A 20,945-nucleotide genomic window follows, 5' to 3' on the forward strand; every position below is an offset into this window, starting at 1 on the left:
CCATGGGCCAGCATCCCTGTGGAAAGCACACCTTAGAGTCAACATGGGCCAGCTTTGGACACCTTGTAGAGTCAACATGCATCCCTGTGGAACGCTTTGGACACCTTGTAGAATCAACATGGGCCAGCATCCCTGTGGAACGCTTTGGACACCTTGTAGAGTCAACATGGGCCAGCATCCCTGTGGGAACGCTTTGGACACCTTGTAGAGTCAACATGGGCCAGCATCCCTGTGGAACGCTTTGGACACCTTGTAGAGTCAACATGGGCCAGCATCCCTGTGGAACGCTTTGGGCACCTTGTAGAGTCAACATGGGCCAGCATCCCTGTGGAACGCTTTGGACACCTTGTAGAGTCAACATGGCCCAGCATCCCTGTGGAACGCTTTGGACACCTTGTAGAGTCAACATGGTCCAGCATCCCTGTGGAACGCTTTGGACACCTTGTAGAGTCAACATGGGCCAGCATCCCTGTGGAACGCTTTGGACACCTTGTAGACTCCATGTCCTGATGAACGCTGAGGCTTGTTCAACATGGGCCAAATCCCTGGGTGTACACTCAAGTCAACATGGTGTTCCTAATGTTTGGGGCCAAACAGGGTACCTCACCTAATGTTTGGTATACTCAGTAACAATGGACAGCCGACTTCTTGAATCTTCAACCGATTGAATCTAGTCTGTAGACTGATGACAGTAGTAATCTCTAGTCTGTAGACCGATGATGGTAGTAATCTAGTCTGTAGACTGATGGTGTAGGCTGATGACAGTAGTAATCTAGTCTGTAGACTGATGATGTAGGCTGATGACAGTAGTAATCTAGTCTGTAGACTGATGACAGTAGTAATCTAGTCTGTAGACTGATGGTAGTAATCTAGTCTGTAGGTGATGACAGTAGTAATCTAGTCTGTAGACTGATGGTGTAGGCTGATGACAGTAGTAATCTAGTCTGTAGACTGATAATATAGGGTTGATGACAGTAGTAATCTACTCTGTATACTGATAATATAGGGTTGATGACAGTAGTAATCTAGTCTGTAGACTGATACTGTAGGGTGATGACAGTAGTAATCTAGTCTGTAGATTGATGAGTGTAGTCTGGTGATGACAGTAGTAATCTAGTCTGTAGACTGATGGTGTGATGGTAGTAATCTAGGGTGATGACAGACAGTAGTAATCTAGTCTGTAGACTGATGATGTAGACTGATGACATTAGTAATCTAGTCTGTAGACTGATGGTGTAGGGTGATGACAGTAGTAATCTAGTCTGTAGACTGATGGTGTAGGGTGATGACAGTAGTAATCTAGTCTGTAGACTGATAGTGTAGGGTGATGACAGTAGTAATCTAGTCTGTAGACTGATGATGTAGGGTGATGACAGTAGTAATCTAGTCTGTAGATTGATAGTGTAGGGTGATGACAGTAGTAATCTAGTCTGTAGACTGATAGTGTAGGGTGATGACAGTAGTAATCTAGTCTGTAGACTGATGACAGTAGTAATCTAGTCTGTAGACTGATGGTGTAGGCTGATGACATTAGTAATCTAGTCTGTAGACTGATGGTGTAGGCTGATGACAGTAGTAATCTAGTCTGTAGACTGATGACAGTAGTAATCTAGTCTGTAGACTGATGGTGTAGGGTGATGACAGTAGTAATCTAGTCTGTAGACTGATGGTGTAGGGTGATGACAGTAGTAATCTAGTCTGTAGACTGATGGTGTAGACTGATGACAGTAGTAATCTAGTCTGTAGACTGATGGTGTAGGGTGATGACAGTAGTAATCTAGTCTGTAGACTGATGGTGTAGGGTGATGACAGTAGTAATCTAGTCTGTAGACTGATGGTGTAGGGTGATGACAGTAGTAATCTAGTCTGTAGACTGATGACAGTAGTAATCTAGTCTGTAGACTGATGACAGTAGTAATCTAGTCTGTAGACTGATGGTGTAGGGTGATGACAGTAGTAATCTAGTCTGTAGACTGATGATGACAGTAGTAATCTAGTCTGTAGACTGATGGTGTAGGGTGATGACAGTAGTAATCTAGTCTGTAGACTGATAGTGTAGGGTGATGACAGTAGTAATCTAGTCTGTAGACTGATGACAGTAGTAATCTAGTCTGTAGACTGATGGTGTAGGGTGATGACAGTAGTAATCTAGTCTGTAGACTGATGGTGTAGGGTGATGACAGTAGTAATCTAGTCTGTAGACTGATGTGTAGGGTGATGACAGTAGTAATCTAGTCTGTAGACTGATGAGTGTAGGCTGATGACAGTAGTAATCTAGTCTGTAGACTGATGACAGTAGTAATCTAGTCTGTAGACTGATGGTGTAGGGTGATGACAGTAGTAATCTAGTCTGTAGACTGATGACAGTAGTAATCTAGTCTGTAGACTGATGGTGTAGACTGATGACAGTAGTAATCTAGTCTGTAGACTGATAGTGTAGGGTGATGACAGTAGTAATCTAGTCTGTAGACTGATAGTGTAGGGTGATGACAGTAGTAATCTTGTCTGTAGACTGATAGTGTAGGGTGATGACAGTAGTAATCTAGTCTGTAGACTGATGATGTAGACTGATGATGGTAGTAATCTAGTCTGTAGACTGATGATGGTAGTAATCTAGTCTGTAGACTGATGACAGTAGTAATCTAGTCTGTAGACTGATAGTGTAGGGTGATGACAGTAGTAATCTAGTCTGTAGACTGATGACAGTAGTAATCTAGACTCTGTAGACTGATGACAGTAGTAATCTAGTCTGTAGACTGATGACAGTAGTAATCTAGTCTGTAGACTGATGAGGGTGATGACAGTAGTAATCTAGTCTGTAGACTGATGACAGTAGTAATCTAGTCTGTAGACTGATGGTGTAGGGTGATGACAGTAGTAATCTAGTCTGTAGACTGATGACAGTAGTAATCTAGTCTGTAGACTGATGGTGTAGGGTGATGACAGTAGTAATCTAGTCTGTAGACTGATGATGTAGGGTGATGACAGTAGTAATCTAGTCTGTAGACTGATGACAGTAGTAATCTAGTCTGTAGACTGATGGTGTAGGGTGATGACAGTAGTAATCTAGTCTGTAGACTGATGACAGTAGTAATCTAGTCTGTAGACTGATAGTGTAGGGTGATGACAGTAGTAATCTAGTCTGTAGACTGATGACAGTAGTAATCTAGTCTGTAGACTGATGACAGTAGTAATCTAGTCTGTAGACTGATAGTGTAGACAGGTGTCTGTAGACTGATGGTGTAGTGATGACAGTAGTAATCTAGTCTGTAGACTGATGACAGTAGTAATCTAGTCTGTAGACTGATAGTGTAGGGTGATGACAGTAGTAATCTAGTCTGTAGACTGATGAGGGTGATGACAGTAGTAATCTAGTCTGTAGACTGATGGTGTAGGGTGATGACAGTAGTAATCTAGTCTGTAGACTGATGGTGTAATCTAGTCTGTAGACTGATGACAGTAGTAATCTAGTCTGTAGACTGATGAATCTAGTCTGTAGACTGATGAGGGTGATGACAGTAGTAATCTAGTCTGTAGACTGATGACAGTAGTAATCTAGTCTGTAGACTGATGATGTAGGGTGATGACAGTAGTAATCTAGTCTGTAGACTGATGATGACAGTAGTAATCTAGTCTGTAGACTGATAGTGTAGGGTGACAGTGATCTAGTAGTAATCTAGTCTGTAGACTGATAGACTGATGACAGTAGTAATCTAGTCTGTAGACTGATGGTGTAGGGTGATGACAGTAGTAATCTAGTCTGTAGACTGATGACAGTAGTAATCTAGTCTGTAGACTGATGGTGTAGGGTGATGACAGTAGTAATCTAGTCTGTAGACTGATGGTAGTAATCTAGTCTGGACTGATGATGATGACAGTAGTAATCTAGTCTGTAGACTGATGGTGTAGGGTGATGACAGTAGTAATCTAGTCTGTAGACTGATGGTGACAGTAGTAATCTAGTCTGTAGACTGATAGTGTAGGGTGATGACAGTAGTAATCTAGTCTGTAGACTGATGACAGTAGTAATCTAGTCTGTAGACTGATGATGTAGACTGATGAGGTAGTAATCTAGTCTGTAGACTGATGTAGTAATCTAGTCTGTAGACTGATGACAGTAGTAATCTAGTCTGTAGACTGATAGTGTAGGGTGATGACAGTAGTAATCTAGTCTGTAGACTGATGACAGTAGTAATCTAGTCTGTAGACTGATGACAGTAGTAATCTAGTCTGTAGACTGATGATGTAGTAATCTAGTCTGTAGACTGATGACAGTAGTAATCTAGTCTGTAGACTGATGACAGTAGTAATCTAGTCTGTAGACTGATGACAGTAGTAATCTAGTCTGTAGACTGATAGTGTAGGGTGATGACAGTAGTAATCTAGTCTGTAGACTGATGACAGTAGTAATCTAGTCTGTAGACTGATGAGGGTGATGACAGTAGTAATCTAGTCTGTAGACTGATGACAGTAGTAATCTAGTCTGTAGACTGATGGTGTAGTGATACAGTAGTAATCTAGTCTGTAGACTGATGACAGTAGTAATCTAGTCTGTAGACTGATGACAGTAGTAATCTAGTCTGTAGACTGATGATGCTAGTCTTTTGCCTACATGTTTTTCATCATGCCACGTATTCAAGTGATTGCAGCTATTTCCAAGAAGAGTCTACTTATAATAACTGTGATATGTGGTGGTGTTTTCCTACTGACCCTAGTTGATTGCACTGACTGTAAGTCTCTCTGGAGAAGAGTGTCTGCTACAGTACATGACTCAAATGTAAATGTAGCAGAGACATGTTTATCATTCCATCCAGATGCAGTGTTAAAAGCTGGTCCTCTTTCATCATCTGATTCCACATTGTAAACGAAAGGCATTTATTTACTTTGTAGTGTACTTCAGGAATGCCAGGTTGATGAAGGTATTACTGAAACAAGTTGTACTTTTATAGTTACTGATGTAGAAGTGCACTTACTGGATGTATCCCAAATGGCATCCCTATGTAGTGCACTGGTCAAAAAGAGTTCACTATATAGGGAATATGGAGGCATTTAGGACGTATCGATAGTTACTGACATAAAGCACTGCACTCAGTGACAGGAGGAATTTTAAGATTTCTCTCTTCTCTTGAAGTTGTTTTGAATTATCTTGTATCTTTTCAGTTCTCTGCTTAATATAGAACACATCATTTTCTCTATCAGGCATTCCTTAAAATAAACTTTTTCTCTCTCTCTCTCTCTCTCTCTCTCTCTCTCTCTCTCTCTCTCTCTCTCTCTCTCTCTCTCTCTCACCTCTCTCTCTTTCTCTTTCTCTCTTCTCTTTCTCTCTGTCTCTCTCTCTCTCTCTCTCTCTCTCTCTCTCTCTCTCTCTCTCTCTCTCTCTCCTCTCTCTCTCTCTCTCTCTCTCTCTCTCTCTCTACTCTCTCTCTCTCTCTCTCTCTCTCTCTCTCTCTCTCTCTCTCTCTCTCTCTCTCTCTCTCTCTCTCTCTCTCTCTCTCTCTCTCTCTCTCTCTCTCTCTCTCTTCTCTCTCTTCTCTTCTCTTCTCTCTCTTCTCTCTTCTACTCTTTGACACCCCTCTCTCTCTCTCTCTCTCCCTCTCTCTGTCTCTCTGGCTCTGGTCTCTCTCTCTCTCTCTCTCTGTCTCCTAAAAAAACAACACTGCAGGTGCTCACAGTCAGTTGAAATGTTTGAATAGTCTCTCCTTCTGTCTCTCTCTCTCCTTCTCAAAAACTCGCACAAGGGAACTGGGGAACATTCATCAGTCTCTATCTGTTCTTTATTTCATGGATAGTTCTCTAACCTCTGTGCCTCAAAATGTCTCTGTCTCTCCTCTCTTTGGAAAATGTTTGTCTGCTTGTCTGCTCTCCTGTTCCTCTTCTCATCTCTCTTCCCAGTCTCTACCTCTCTCTGGCTCTCTCCTCTCCACGCCTCCAAACTCTCTCTCTCTCTCCTCTCTATTCTATTCAGGCTTCTACATTTGACACCCCCAAAAAGGAAAAAAGGCCCCCAAGGAAATGGCGTGGTTCTAAAAACTATGGCAAAGATGTGAAAACAACACTGCAGGTGCTGTAAAAGGAAACACAGTCAGTTGAAATGTTTGAATAGTCGCCTTTTAAAAAACCTTTCACGTGGGTTAAACCCAACGGAGACCTTGGGTCAAAACGTTGCACGAGGGAACTGGGGGAACATTCATCAGTGTGTGGGTATCTGTTCTTTATTTCATGGATAGTTCACTTAACCTCACTTGCAACTTCTGTGCCTCAAAATGTGTGTGTTCATCCACTATTTGGAAAATGGTAAATACTTTCTGTTTGTCTGCTTCCTGTTCCTGTTCCATCCCAGGTTCCCAGTTGCATCTCATCTGGCTCCGTCCGTCTCCACGCTCCAACCCCAACCTCTCTACTGCAGCCCTGGGGACTGCAAGGCCTACCCTGAACCTCCCTATATGGACTCTCCTATAGACGTAGCCAAACTACAGGAGGACATTTCTGTCACTAACAACCGTAAATACTCTCTCTCTGTCTCCAACAACCAATACCTCCTAATAGGACATATTGTCACTAACAATCGTAAATACTCTCTCTCTGTCTCCAACAACCAATACCTCCTAATAGGACATATCGTCACTAACAACCGTAAGTACTCTCTCTCTGTCTCCAACAACCAATAGCTCCTAATAGGACATATCGTCACTAACAACCGTAAGTACTCTCTCTCTGTCTCCAACAACCAATAGCTCCTAATAGGACATATCGTCACTAACAATCGTAAGTACTCTCTCTCTGTCTCCAACAATCAATAGCTCCTAATAGGACATATCGTCACTAACAATCGTAAGTACTCTCTCTCTGTCTCCAACAACCAATAGCTCCTAATAGGACATATCGTCGCTAACAACCGTAAGTACTCTCTCTCTGTCTCCAACAACCAATAGCTCCTAATAGGAGATAGCACAACAACACAGAGACATAACAGACATGATGACAGCTAGTCTTCCTGGGGTCATGAACCCAACAACACAGAGACATAACAGACATGATGACAGCTAGTCTTCCTGAAACCAACAACACAGAGACATAACAGACATGATGACAGCTAGTCTTCCTGAACCCAACAACACAGAGACATAACAGACATGATGACAGCTAGTCTTCCTGGGGTCATGACCCCAACAACACAGAGACATAACAGACATGATGACAGCTAGTCTTCCTGAACCCAACAACACAGAGACATAACAGACATGATGACAGCTAGTCTTCCTGAACCCAACAACACAGAGACATAACAGACATGAGAATGTACAAGTCCTCTGTCACAGACACCCAATAGATCTTAATAGGAGACACTTTGTTTTTGATTTAGAATGCCGCCACTCGCATTTTGTGTAATAACATTATATAAAGTATGTGGACACCCACATACACTTGTGGCTGAATGGAAGCATGTCCCCGCAGCAATGTTCCAAGATCTAGTGGAAAGCCTTCCCAGAAGCATGAGATGTTCGACGAGCAGGTGTCCACATACTTTTGGCCATGTTGTGTACGTAATTCTTCAGAGATCGTCAGGTTGACAATTTAAATTGGGTTAAAATAGGAAATGGACGCTGTCGACTCATCTCCCTGAATTACATATTAACATAGTAACATTGTCTAAAAATGCTAATATGAAAATAGCCCATTGAGCAGAGATGAGGCAGAGAAGTGCTGATTGACTCTGAAGCATTCCATTAACCGTTATTACAGCAGGCTGTCAGTGGTGTCATCATAGTGTGCAATCTGTGCCATAACACAACTGATAGAGAGTGTTGATGTGAATGACAGGAGGGCAGTGATAACCTCTGATTGAGACTCAGGGGGTAAAAGATCTCAATCAGATGCTTATTAATGGAGGAGACATCCTCTGAGGCCTTACACTGAATTATTGAAACCTAGCTAATTGTTGTTAAAGGTGTCATTATCTGTCTCTCTCTCTCTCTCTCTCTCTCTCTCTCTCTCTCTCTCTCTCTCTCTCTCTCTCTCTCTCTCTCTCTCTCTCTATCTGTCTCTCTCTCTGTCTCTCTCTCTCGCTCTCTCTCTCTCTGTCTCTTTCGCTTTTGCTTTCTCTCTGCCCCCACTCACTCACTCTCTCTCTCGCTCTCTCCTCTCTCTCTCTCTCTCTCTCTCTCTGTCTCTCTCTCTCTCTCTCTCGCTCTCTCTCTCTCTCTCTCAATCTCTCTCTCTCTCTGTCTCTTTCGCTTTTGCTTTCTCTCTCTCTCTGCCCCCCTCTCTCTCTCTCTCTCTCTCTCTCTCTCTCTCTCTCTCTCTCTCTCTCTCTCTCTCTCTCTCTCTCTCTCTCTCTCTCTCTCTCTCTCTCTCTCTCTCTCTCTCTCTCTCTCTCTCTCTCAGTGTATGCCACCATGAAGTCAGCCCTGAGCGCTCTCACCTCTGAGAAGGAGAAGTTAAAACAGGTGCTGGACCACCAAGACACATGCCCCCTACCTCTCCAGGGATTATGGGTCTGAAGAACGCTCTGTCCTCGGTAAGATCCTCCCACACTCCTTTTGACTTGCTATTGTACCCTGGTAGCCTGTCCTCCCACACCAGTGTCTGCTGACAAGCCTGTTACTGGCTCTGTGTACCCACCTGTGTGACACACAGTCTCACATTCAGTCCTGTAGTCAGGGCCTTCCTCTTTCCCTCCCTCTTTTACAGCCCCCCTCTTTTTTACAGCCCGAAACCCCCCCTCTCCCCCCTCTTTTACAGCCTCCCCCTCTTTCCCCCTCTTTTACAGCCTCCCCCTATTTCCCCCTCTTTTTACAGCCTTCCCCACTCTTTCCCCCCCCTCTTTTACAGCCTTCCCCCCTCTCTCCCCACCCCCTTTTACAGCCTCCCCCTCTTTCCCCTCTTTATACTGAGACTCAGAGAACTACCAGGTAGTAAGAAAACACTAGAGTTATTTATACTGAGACTCAGAGGACTACCAGGAAGTAAGAAAACACTAGAGTTATTTATACTGAGACTCAGAGAACTTGTTATGCAGGTGAGTGAGGACCCAAAAGCGACTTAACAGAAACAGAGTTTATTCAAGTCCAAACAGAAAATAACAAATCCAGAATCCTTAACAGGAAATGTCCAAACGGGGATAACAGAAATCCTCTAGTTTGTAGAGGGGAATAACAGGATAAGCGGCCACAGACTGCAGGTCCCTTCGGGTAGGCGCAGGCCGTAGCTGACAGAGACACCTGCTCACACGCAGCATCTGATGGAGGCAAAAACACGACAGGACGGAACAAGAACACAGCACAGCAAACAAGGATCCGACAAGGACAGAAGCAGAAACAGAGAGAAATAGAGACTTAATCAGAGGGCAAAATAGGGGACAGGTGTGAAAGAGAAAACGAGGTCGTTAGGAAAATGAGGAACAGCTGGGAGCAGGAACGGAACGATAGAGAGAGAGAGGGATAGAGAGAGGGAAAGAAACCTAATAAGACCAGCAGGGGGAAACGAATAGAAGAGAAAGCACAGGGACAAGACATGACAATATATGACAATACATGACAGTACCCCCCAACTCACCGAGCGCCTCCTGGCGCACTCGAGGAGGAACCCTGGCGGCAACGGAGGAAATCATCGATCAACGAACGGTCCAGCACGTCCCGAGATGGAACCCAACTCCTCTCCTCAGGACCGTACCCTCCCAATCCACTAAGTACTGGTGACCACGTCCCCGAGAACGCATGTCCATAATCTTCCGGACCCTGTAGATAGGTGCGCCCTCGACAAGGGGGGGAAGACGAACGGAGGCGTCGAAGAAAAGGCTTGACACAGGAGACATGGAAGACTGGGTGGACGCGACGAAGATGTCGCGGAAGAAGAAGTCGCACTGCGACAGGATTAACGACCTGAGAAATACGGAACGGACCAATGAACCGCGGGGTCAACTTGCGAGAAGCTGTCGTAAGGGGAAGGTTACGAGTGGAAAGCCATACTCTCTGACCGCGACAATACCTAGGACTCTTAGTCCTACGCTATTGGCGGCTCTCACAGTCTGCGCCCTATAACGGCAAAGTGCAGACCTGACCCTCCTCCAGGTGCGCTCACAACGTTGGACAAAAGCCTGAGCGGAGGGAACGCTGGACTCGGCGAGCTGGGACGAGAACAGAGGGGCTGGTACCCAAGGCTACTCTGAAAAGGAGATAGCCCGGTCGCAGACGAAGGAAGCGAGTTGTGAGCGTATTCTGCCCAGGGGAGCTGTTCTGCCCAAGACGCAGGGTTTCGAAAAGAAAGACTGCGTAAGATGCGACCAATAGTCTGATTGGCCCGTTCTGCTTGACCGTTAGACTGGGGATGAAAACCGGAAGAGAGACTGACGGAAGCCCCAATCAAACGACAAAACTCCCTCCAAAACTGAGACGTGAATTGCGGACCTCTGTCCGAAACGGCGTCTAACGGAAGGCCATGAATTCTGAACACATTCTCAATGATGATTTGTGCCGTCTCTTTAGCGGAAGGAAGCTTAGCGAGGGGAATAAAATGAGCCGCCTTAGAGAACCTATCGACAACCGTTAGAATAACAGTCTTCCCAGCTGACGAAGGCAGACCGGTAATAAAGTCTAAGGCGATGTGAGAGACCATGGTCGAGAAGGAATGGGAAGCGGATAATTTTGCACGCCCACTTTTTCAGTTTTTGATTTGTTAAAAAGGTTTGAAATATCCAATAAATGTCGTTCCACTTCATGATTGTGTCCCACTTGTTGTTGATTCTTCACAAAAAATACAGTTTTATATCTTTATGTTTGAAGCCTGAAATGTGGCAAAAGGTCACAAAGTTCAAGGGGGCCGAATACTTTCGCAAGGCACTGTATGTTTCTCACTATCTTTAACCATGGAGAGAGTTTTAAAATGTTACTAAACATAAGTCAACCATGCGCTCTAGACTAGTTTCCATAGTGACTGTGCAGCAGCCTGAACATTTGACTTCCCTACATTCAGTGGCTAGCTACACTACAAATATAATCGTACCGCGTTTCCGTGAAGCAATCGTAGTGACAGTCCCACCACAACAAACCCAAGAGTTTCCTGATAAGCAAAGGTTAGTGTATGTTTCATTTCATTGTGTATTAGAAACACAGTTTGAGATCGTTGTGAGGGGATTTCACCAGTGGTTGAATGGGGAATTGGTCTTGCCGGGAAAATGTTGTCCGAGGTTTCAACAGTAAACAAGGGGGGCGGGGCTTAGAGGGTTAGAGGTTCCACGCCCATTCTATTCATTCTATTTCTATGTGTGCTGATGCTGCAGGGAGGGAGGTGTTGTCTCGGCAACCGAAGACTTTGCTTGTTTCAGCAAGGAGCAACAAGTTACATCAAGTTATCGCAGAAACGGACTCAACCACAATAGTGCCTGGTCATCCCGTCTTCAGTCAGCTGTTCGTTCCTTATTCTTTTTACGGTTATGACGGTTATTTCATTTATTCATGACGCTCTTCATCCATAACCTCCAGCCCTAATGGCATATCAGTGTCTGACAGGAAGTGACATTGTATGTTGTTCGATGTCTTGCCTCTCTAAGTCACTCTTGAAAGACACCTCTGTTCTTAACCACTCCTACTTGTCATGTTTTGTCTTATATTGTCTTGTCATTATGCTTTCCCTTCTGTTCGTTTCCCCCTGCTGGTCTTATTAGGTTCGTTCCCTTTTTCTATCCCTCTCTCTCCCCCTCCCTCTCTCTCCTCTCTCTATCGTTCCGTTCCTGCTCCCAGCTGTTCCTCATTCTCCTAACTCACTCATTTAGTCTTTTCACACCTGTCCCCTATTTTGTCCTCTGATTAGAGTCCCTATTTCTCCCCTTGTTTTCCGCTTCTGTCCTTGTCGGATCCTTATATGATGTTCGTTGTGCTGTGTCATTGTCTCGCCCTGTCGTGTCTTGTCTCCTTCAGATGCTGCGTGTGAGCAGGTGTCTAAGTCTGCTACGGTCGGTGCCTTCCCGAGGCAACCTGCAGTCAATGGTCGAGTCTCCAGTCTGTCCTCGTCACTACGAGTGGATTTTAGTTTTTTCATGTTTTGTTTTCTTCTTATATTGTCCAGGAGTATACTTTTGCCAGTTACTGGAATAAAGACTCTGTTTTCGCTAAGTCGCTTTTGGGTCCTCATTCACCTGCATAACACTACTACTGATGAGGCAGGTCTCATCTTGTTTGGGTCTTCTCAGAGCTTATTGGGGAGACATTTCTAGGCACCTCATCACATCTTCCCCACAGCTGTGTTCATACAGCACCTGTTTTCAGTACATGATGAATCCATTGACACAATCTATAAGTGGTTGGCTGTATTTGTGTAGAATCACATATATTTATGTTTTTGAATTGGTAGAAACAGTATTGCGGAAAATGTTTGATAGAAAATGTTTGATTAGGAAAATATAAAAGTATGAATCATACCAATCAGTAGAGATAAGTGGTGTTTTGGTGTCCCAGGGTCATATTCACTATGCACCAAACAGAACATAACAGACTGCAACACAGAGGATGTGTCCAATAAGAAACACTCGTTTTTCATTTTTCTGCTGCAAAAGGTTTTGCTACGGTGTGCACTAATGAATACGTCCCAGCATTGTGTGTGTGTGTGTGTGTGTGGCTGTTTGCTGAAACAGAACACTGGTTCTTTGTTGTTCCATCCAGGCTATAGCCCAGAACTCTGAACTGAGAGAGCGGCTGAGCAACATTCACGCTGAGTCCAGCTGCGTCCCAGAACCCTCCACTGGGCTCATAAACTTCTCTGGTCCCCTACAGGTGGGTGTGGGACGTGCATGGTGATGTGCATGATGACACACCCTCCCTCCCACATCAGCATCATCAGGTTTACAAAATTCCGCTAACGTGTCAGAGGATTCTGGATTCCAGAGGATTCTGGATTCTAGAGAATTCTGGATTCCAGAGGATTCTGGATTCTAGAGGATTCTGGATTTTATGCATATTCCCTCCCAATTCTAGGAATCTAAACGGTGATTTCTGGAAAAACCTAGAAACTTAACAGACTTTTCCAACCGTGATCATCATCATTATTATCCAGTGAGAACAGGCTATATGATTAGAAAGCATCTGCTGGCCTTAGTCCCAATACAACAGGTGTTGTCCCACTCACTGCTTGTTCAGCCCCTCTGTAATGATGAGCGGTTATCATCACAACATCTCCTTAGTTGTTACAGAGTAACAGGTTCAGCAGTGTTTTCTACTCCTAACTGTTACAATATGGATGCTTAGTGTTGACAGCTCCAACTCCTACTTATCAAGCTGAGTGTTGAGACAACAACTGATTAGACTGAAGGGATTGTTAGTTGTAAACACCTCTCCTTCTGTTCAGAGTCAGTTGTTATCCTTAAGAGCTCACACACACACACACACACACACACACACACACACACACACACACACACACACACACACACACACACACACACACACACACACACACACACACACACACACACACACACACACACACACACACACACACACACACACACACAAACAGGGAATCAGAGTCCATTGGTACCCTCCGGAGCTCACTGTTGTGTTTATTGAATCAGATCTGATGATAGGGTACAGCTTGATCCTGTTGATCACATCCCTGGATGCTTCCAATACTCACACACACTCACATGCCCACACACACACACATTCTCACACACACTCACATGCCCACACACACACACATTCCCACACACACACACATGCCCACACACACACGCACATGCACACATACAAAACAAACACACACACACAGTTAGTGATTCTGTTATTGCCAGAGGAGTTTCCTCAGAGGAAGGCTTCCCTGTTTCCTCATCATTAATTGGTCCACAGAGGCATGAGGGAATCAACAAGTAGGCCTAATGCACTGTCTGGGTCCCCCTCTGGGTCCGGGTCAACAGTACTGTCTGGGTCCCCTTCTGGGCCCTGGTCAACAGTACTGCCTGGGTCCTGGTCAACAGTACTGTCTGGGTCCCCCTCTGGGCCCTGGTCAACAGTACTGTCTGGGTCCTGGTCAACAGTACTGTCTGGGTCCCCCTCTGGGCCCTGGTCAACAGTACTGCCCTATAACAGGAATAAGGTACATTTGAGACACAACCTTTATGTGTGTTCAATTCACACAGTGTGTTCAATTCACACAGTGTGTTCAATTCACACAGTGTGTTCAATTCACACACTTCTTTGGAAATGTACATGTTTAATCATGGTTTATTGTTTCAGACAGTAACAGGAGAATGAGTTCAAATTAATCTAAGCCTAAACCTAGCTGAATTAATCTGAGCCTAAACCTAAATTAATTAATCTAAGCCTAAACCTAACTGACATTATGTTCTCCTCTTATTAGAAGCAAGACTCCACCGATGGATCCCACCCCCTAGTTCACCAGGCGTCCAATGAGAGCAGAGCATCCATCACAGAGTCTCTATCAGAGTTCTTTGATGCTCAGGAGGTTCTACTGTCTGCCAGCTCCTCAGAAAACGAGGTCAGTGTCTGACCTCGCTGCTCTCTCTCTCTGCTGTTGAAACCAGTCAATACTGGAGGAGGAGAGGAGGAGGGAGCGGGAGGAGGAAGGAGGGGTGGAGGGATAGGAGGACAGGGAGGGAGGGAGGGGGAGGAGAAGGAGGAAGAGGAGCAAGGGGAGGCTATGAGGAGGAGAGGGAGGATGAGGATAGAGGAGGGAGGGGGATGAGGAGGGAGGGGAATGAGGAGGGAGGGGGATGAGGAAGATGAGGAGGGAGGAGGAGGAGAGAGGATGAGGAGGAGAGGGAGGAAGATGAGGATAGAGGAGGAGGGAGGAAGATGAGGATAGAGGAGGAGGGAGGATGAGGATAGAGGAGGGAGGGGGATGAGGAGGGAGGGGAATGAGGAGGGAGGGGAATGAGGAGGGAGGGTATTGAGGAGCGAGGGGAATGAGGAGGGAGAGGAAGGAGGGGGATGAGGAGGGAGGAGGAGAGAGAGAGGAGGGAGGGGGATGAGGAGGGAAGAGGTGAGAGAGAGGAGGGAGGGGGATGAGGAGGGAGGAGGAGAGAGAGGAGGAAAGAGAGGAGGGAGGGGGATGAAGAGGGAGGAGGAGAAAGAGAGGAGGGAGGGGGATGAAGAGGGAGGAGGAGAAAGAGAGGAGGAAAGAGAGGAGGGAGGGGGATGAGGAGGAGAGAGAGAGAGAGAGAGAGAGAGAGAGAGAGAGAGAGAGAGAGAGAGAGAGAGAGAGAGAGAGAGAGAGAGAGAGAGAGGAGAGATGAAAAAGAGGAGAGAGGGGAGGAGGAGGGAGGAGGAGAAAGAGAGGAGGGAGGGGGATGAAGAGGGAGGAGGAGAAAGAGAGGAGGAAAGAGAGGAGGGAGGGGGATGAGGAGGAGAGAGAGAGATGAAAAAGAGGAGGGAGGGGGATGAAGAGGGAGGAGGAGAAAGAGAGGAGGGAGGGGGATGAGGAGGAGAGAGAGAGGATGAAAAAGAGGAGAGGGGGGGATGAGGAGGGAAGAGGTGAAGAGAGGAGTAACAGTCAGAGAACTGGAGGATATTTTGTCTGGACCCACTTCTGGCTTCAGACTTAATGAGGCACCTCCAGTCAGAGCTCTGAGCTACAGGACATGTTCACTATGTTTTCTGTTCCTGTGTGAAAGTGAATTACCCCCATCTAAAAATAACATACCCTTACTGCAGAGAGGAGAGGAGCTGAGGTGTAGTCAGTGTCTTCTCTGGGACCGACCGTCTCCTTCCCCCTCCATTCTCAAACCCACTGAATGCATCCCAAATGGCATCCTATTCCCTATTTAGGGCACCGTTTTGACCAGGACCCATGGGGAATGGGGCACCATTTAGGATGTTCCCATATGTTGTGACAGGATGTTGAAAGGGACCTGACAGCTTCCTGTTTCCTGGTTCTTGCATCTCTCAGGTGGGCGCTGTAAAAAAGGTATATTTGACCACCAATGATAATCTGGGATTTATTCTTTATCCTGCAGGCCTCTGATGATGACTCATACATCAGTGACAACGTCAGCGACAACATCTCCATGGACAACTTCAGCAACGAGACGGAGAGACCTAACTCGGGTAAAGGGACACTTTACCATGTGTGTTTCAAGTGGCGCCCTATTCCCAGTATAATGCACTCCTGTTGACCGGGGCTCATAGCTCTGTTCAACACTAGTACGATAGGGTGCAATTTGGGACTTGTTTTCCTGGTTACGTATTGACATACAGTAGTTATGACCACTAATATCCTGATCATAACCCTCCACCCTCCAGGCTGTGAAGAGAACGGGGCCCTTCTGAGAAGACGCAGGTCGTGCCTCCCGTCGGCCAGCCCTAACACCAGTAACATCAGTCTATGGAACATCCTTAAGAACAACATAGGGAAAGACCTCTCCAAGGTATCCATGGACTTATAGCTGTATTTCTGTCTCCTGTGTTGGTTTATTTCTGTCTACTGTGTTGGTTTATTTCTGTCTCCTGTGTTGGTTTATTTATGTCTAATGTGTTGGTTTATTTCTGTCTACTGTGTTGGTTTATTTCTGTCTCCTGTGTTGGTTTATTTCTGTCTAATGTGTTGGTTTATTTCTGTCTACTGTGTTGGTTTATTTCTGTCTACTGTGTTGGTTTATTTCTGTCTACTGTGTTGGTTTATTTCTGTCTCCTGTGTTGGTTTATTTCTGTCTACTGTGTTGGTTTATTTCTGTCTAATGTGTTGGTTTATTTCTGTCTACTGTGTTGGTTTATTTCTGTCTATTGTGTTGGTTTATTTCTGTCTCCTGTGTTGGTTTATTTCTGTCTAATGTGTTGGTTTATTTCTGTCTCCTGTGTTGGTTTATTTCTGTCTCCTGTGTTGGTTTATTTCTGTCTATTGTGTTGGTTTTTTGTTGTGTTTGTGATTTGTCTCTGCCTACGTAGAGCTCTAAACATTACTAAATGTCTTATTATTTTACTTACATTATTCTATTTGGTTTACGTGACATTATTACACAATTACTACATTTGTTTTCTTATGAAGGTGACCAAATGTGTCTTTGTGATTGCTGTGTAAATGTGTTCTTATGATTATTCAGGTGGCTATGCCTGTTCAGCTGAACGAGCCCCTCAACACCCTGCAGAGACTGTGTGAGGAGCTGGAGTACAGCGAGCTGCTGGACAGAGCTGCTGACACACAGGACCCCTTTGAACGCATGGTGAGAGCGGATGTGTACACACACACACACACACACACACACACACACACACACACACACACACACACACACACACACACACACACACACACACACACACACACACACAGGACCCCTTTGAACGCATGGTGAGAGGGGATGTGTACACACACACACACACACACACACACACACACACACACACACACACACACACACACACACACACACACACACACACACACACACACACACAGGACCCCTTTGAACGCATGGTGAGAGGGGATGTGTACACACACACACACACACACACACACAGGACCCCTTTGAACGCATGGTGAGAGCGGATGTGTACACACACACACACACACACACACACAGGACCCCTTTGAACGCATGGTGAGAGCGGATGTGTACACACACACACACACACACACACACACACACACACACACACACACACACACACACACACACACACACACACACACACACACACACACACAGGACCCCTTTGAACGCATGGTGAGAGGGGATGTGTACACACACACACACACACACACACACACACACACACACACACACACACACACACACACACACACACACACACACACACACACACACAGGACCCCTTTGAACGCATGGTGAGAGGGGATGTGTACACACACACACACACACCGAACAGATTCACACATCTGAGCACACAAGACCCCTTCTGAATTATACACACTCTTCACGGTAGTGCTGTAATGTCCTATGGACATTTGATGAGAAATGACATTTCATTCCCACTGACTAGATCCTGATTGGACACTTCGGCTGTAGCCAGTAGTGTGCCTCGGCTCGCTCTGTTTTAAATGACTTGGTACAAATGATCTGTTTGGTTTTCTGCTTTTGTGCATATTATTGTTTGTCAGCAATTGTATAGGACTACTAAATGGATTGAGGATTTAGGATCAGCACTTCGCTGATTTGATGGCACTTTGTATTCACTGACCAGTTTCCCTAAAGCGAGAGACATTTGATGAAAGCCTTTGAAGACATGGGACCTCACTGCGGTAATAAATCTGTGTGGAATATATTTCCTGCAGAGCGTTTGTTCCATTTGAAATGATGAATGTGGGTTACCGGCTGCAGTAGCTCAGTGTGAAGGACCAGAACTAGACCCACAGCTTCCAGACTCCCTGACCAATAGAAGTTGAGTGGAGTTTGTCAGTTTGTCAGAGAAGTGGGCGTCATAGCGATGATACATGAGGTGAACTAGAGAAAAGGGCAGAGGTGTCAGTAAATACAGGCTGCGTTCCAAATGGCTCCCTATACCCATTAAGCCTCTGGTCAAAAGTAGTGCACTTGGGAATAGGGTGCTATTTGGGATGCAGCATGTATTTATTGACACCTCAGCCCATTTCTCTAGTTCACCTCATGGATCATCGCTATGATTGTGTGTTCTCTTCCTCCTCTCACTGCATTATCAGCAGGCAGAGCCAAACATCAATCAATAGCTAGGCATTAGTTACAGACAGAGGTACAGTAATGATACATTAATCAATAGCTAACCATTAGTTACAGACAGAGATACAGTAATGCTACATCAATCAATAGCTAGGCATTAGTTACAGACAGAGGTACAGTAATGCTACATTAATCAATAGCTAACCATTAGTTACAGACAGAGGTACAGTAATGCTACATGAATCAATAGCTAACCATTAGTTACAGACAGAGGTACAGTAATGCTACATGAATCAATAGCTAACCATTAGTTGCAGACAGAGGTACAGTAATGCTACATCAATCAATAGCTAGGCATTAGTTACAGACAGAGGTACAGTAATGCTACATTAATCAATAGCTAACCATTAGTTACAGACAGACGTACAGTAGTGCTACATTAATCAATAGCTAACCATTAGTTACAGACAGAGGTACAGTAATGCTACATTAATCAATAGCTAACCATTAGTTACAGACAGAGGTACAGTAGTGCTACATTAATCAATAGCTAACCATTAGTTACAGACAGACGTACAGTAGTGCTACATTAATCAATAGCTAACCATTAGTTACAGACAGAGGTACAGTAATGCTACATTAATCAATAGCTAAGCATTAGTTACAGACAGAGGTACAGTACTTGTGTTAGTTTAATTACAAGCTGCTCCCAAACCCAGTCCTCCTTGGCCCCCCCTGTGTGCACATTTAGTTTTTTCCCCAGGCGCTACACAGCAGATTCAAACAACCAACTCATCATCAAGCTTTGATTATTTGAATCAGCACTATAGTGCAAGGGTAATGACTAAATGTACGCTTCTTGGTGTCCCCAGGACTTAGTTTGGGAAACACTGATTTAACACAACTGACGCAATTACGCATGGTTTTAGTTCTCGGGTTTCTGAGATTACCACAGGTGTAAAGGACAGTATCATCAGCATACATGTGGGTGTCCACTCCCTTTCACATTGAAGAAAGGTTGTTGATGTAGAGGCTGAATGATAAGGACCAAGGATGGAGCCCTGGGACTCTTCAGGGATGCACCTCCTTGGTACAGCTCAGTACATATACTCATATGGTAGATGACATCACACAGTTGTTGAAGATTTCTGAAAAACCTGGGAATTTTGCAACTATAATCTGTGTTAAAGAGGAGAAGTAGCAGACAGCTGAAGACAGCTCTAATCTGTGTTGAAAATAAACAGTAGTAGGCAGATGAAGACAGCTGTAATCTGTGTTGAAGAGGAGAGGCAGCTGAAGACAGCTCTAATCTGTGTTGAAGAGGAGAGGCAGCTGAAGACAGCTCTAATCTGTGTTGAAGAGGTGAGTCATCTGAAGACAGCTGTAGTCTGTGTTGAAGAGGAGAGGCATCTGAAGACAGCTCTAATCTGTGTTGAAAATAAACAGTAGTAGGCAGATGAAGACAGCTGTAATCTGTGTTGAAGAGGAGAGGCAGCTGAAGACAGCTCTAATCTGTGTTGAAGAGGAGAGGCAGCTGAAGACAGCTCTAATCTGTGTTGAAGAGGTGAGTCATCTGAAGACAGCTGTAGTCTGTGTTGAAGAGGAGAGGCATCTGAAGACAGCTCTAATCTGTGTTGAAAATAAACAGTAGTAGGCAGATGAAGACAGCTGTAATCTGTGTTGAAGAGGAGAGGCAGCTGAAGACAGCTCTAATCTGTGTTGAAGAGGAGAGGCAGCTGAAGACAGCTCTAATCTGTGTTGAAGAGGTGAGTCAGCTGAAGACAGCTGTAGTCTGTGTTGAAGAGGAGAGGCATCTGAAGACAGCTCTAATCTGTGTTGAAGAGGAGAGGCAGCTGAAGACAGCTCTAATCTGTGTTGAAGAGGAGAGGCAGCTGAAGACAGCTCTAATCTGTGTTGAAGAGGAGAGGCAGCTGAAGACAGCTCTAATCTGTGTTGAAGAGGTGAGTCATCTGAAGACAGCTGTAGTCTGTGTTGAAGAGGAGAGGCATCTGAAGACAGCTCTAATCTGTGTTGAAAATAAACAGTAGTAGGCAGATGAAGACAGCTGTAATCTGTGTTGAAGAGGAGAGGCAACTGAAGACAGCTCTAATCTGTGTTGAAGAGGAGAGGCAGCTGAAGACAGCTCTAATCTGTGTTGAAGAGGTGAGTCAGCTGAAGACAGCTCTAATCTGTGTTGAAGAGGAGAGGCAGCTGAAGACAGCTCTAATCTGTGTTGAAGAGGTGAGTCAGCTGAAGACGGCTGTAGTCTGCGTTGAAGAGGAGAGGCAGCAGGCAGATGAAGACAGATGTCCCATCAGGGTCTTTGTGGAGTGGAGGAGATGGT

General features: G+C 45.1%; 1 protein-coding gene across 1 annotated transcript in view; it reads left to right on the forward strand.

Moving 5' to 3' along the window:
• The window catches only part of LOC124021230 (oxysterol-binding protein-related protein 3-like), a 60,544-nt gene that overhangs the window by 18,736 nt on the left and 20,863 nt on the right, over positions 1-20,945 (forward strand). Inside the window, exons 6-13 of the mRNA XM_046336580.1 lie at positions 5,966-6,061; positions 6,341-6,422; positions 8,487-8,518; positions 12,657-12,767; positions 14,350-14,487; positions 15,965-16,055; positions 16,251-16,375; positions 17,048-17,167. Of these exons, the coding sequence (XP_046192536.1) occupies positions 5,966-6,061; positions 6,341-6,422; positions 8,487-8,518; positions 12,657-12,767; positions 14,350-14,487; positions 15,965-16,055; positions 16,251-16,375; positions 17,048-17,167 (795 nt within the window). The remainder of the gene's footprint in view (positions 1-5,965; positions 6,062-6,340; positions 6,423-8,486; positions 8,519-12,656; positions 12,768-14,349; positions 14,488-15,964; positions 16,056-16,250; positions 16,376-17,047; positions 17,168-20,945) is intronic.

This window comes from Oncorhynchus gorbuscha, unplaced genomic scaffold, assembly GCF_021184085.1.
Source record: "Oncorhynchus gorbuscha isolate QuinsamMale2020 ecotype Even-year unplaced genomic scaffold, OgorEven_v1.0 Un_scaffold_1094, whole genome shotgun sequence".
Taxonomy (NCBI): domain Eukaryota; kingdom Metazoa; phylum Chordata; class Actinopteri; order Salmoniformes; family Salmonidae; genus Oncorhynchus; species Oncorhynchus gorbuscha.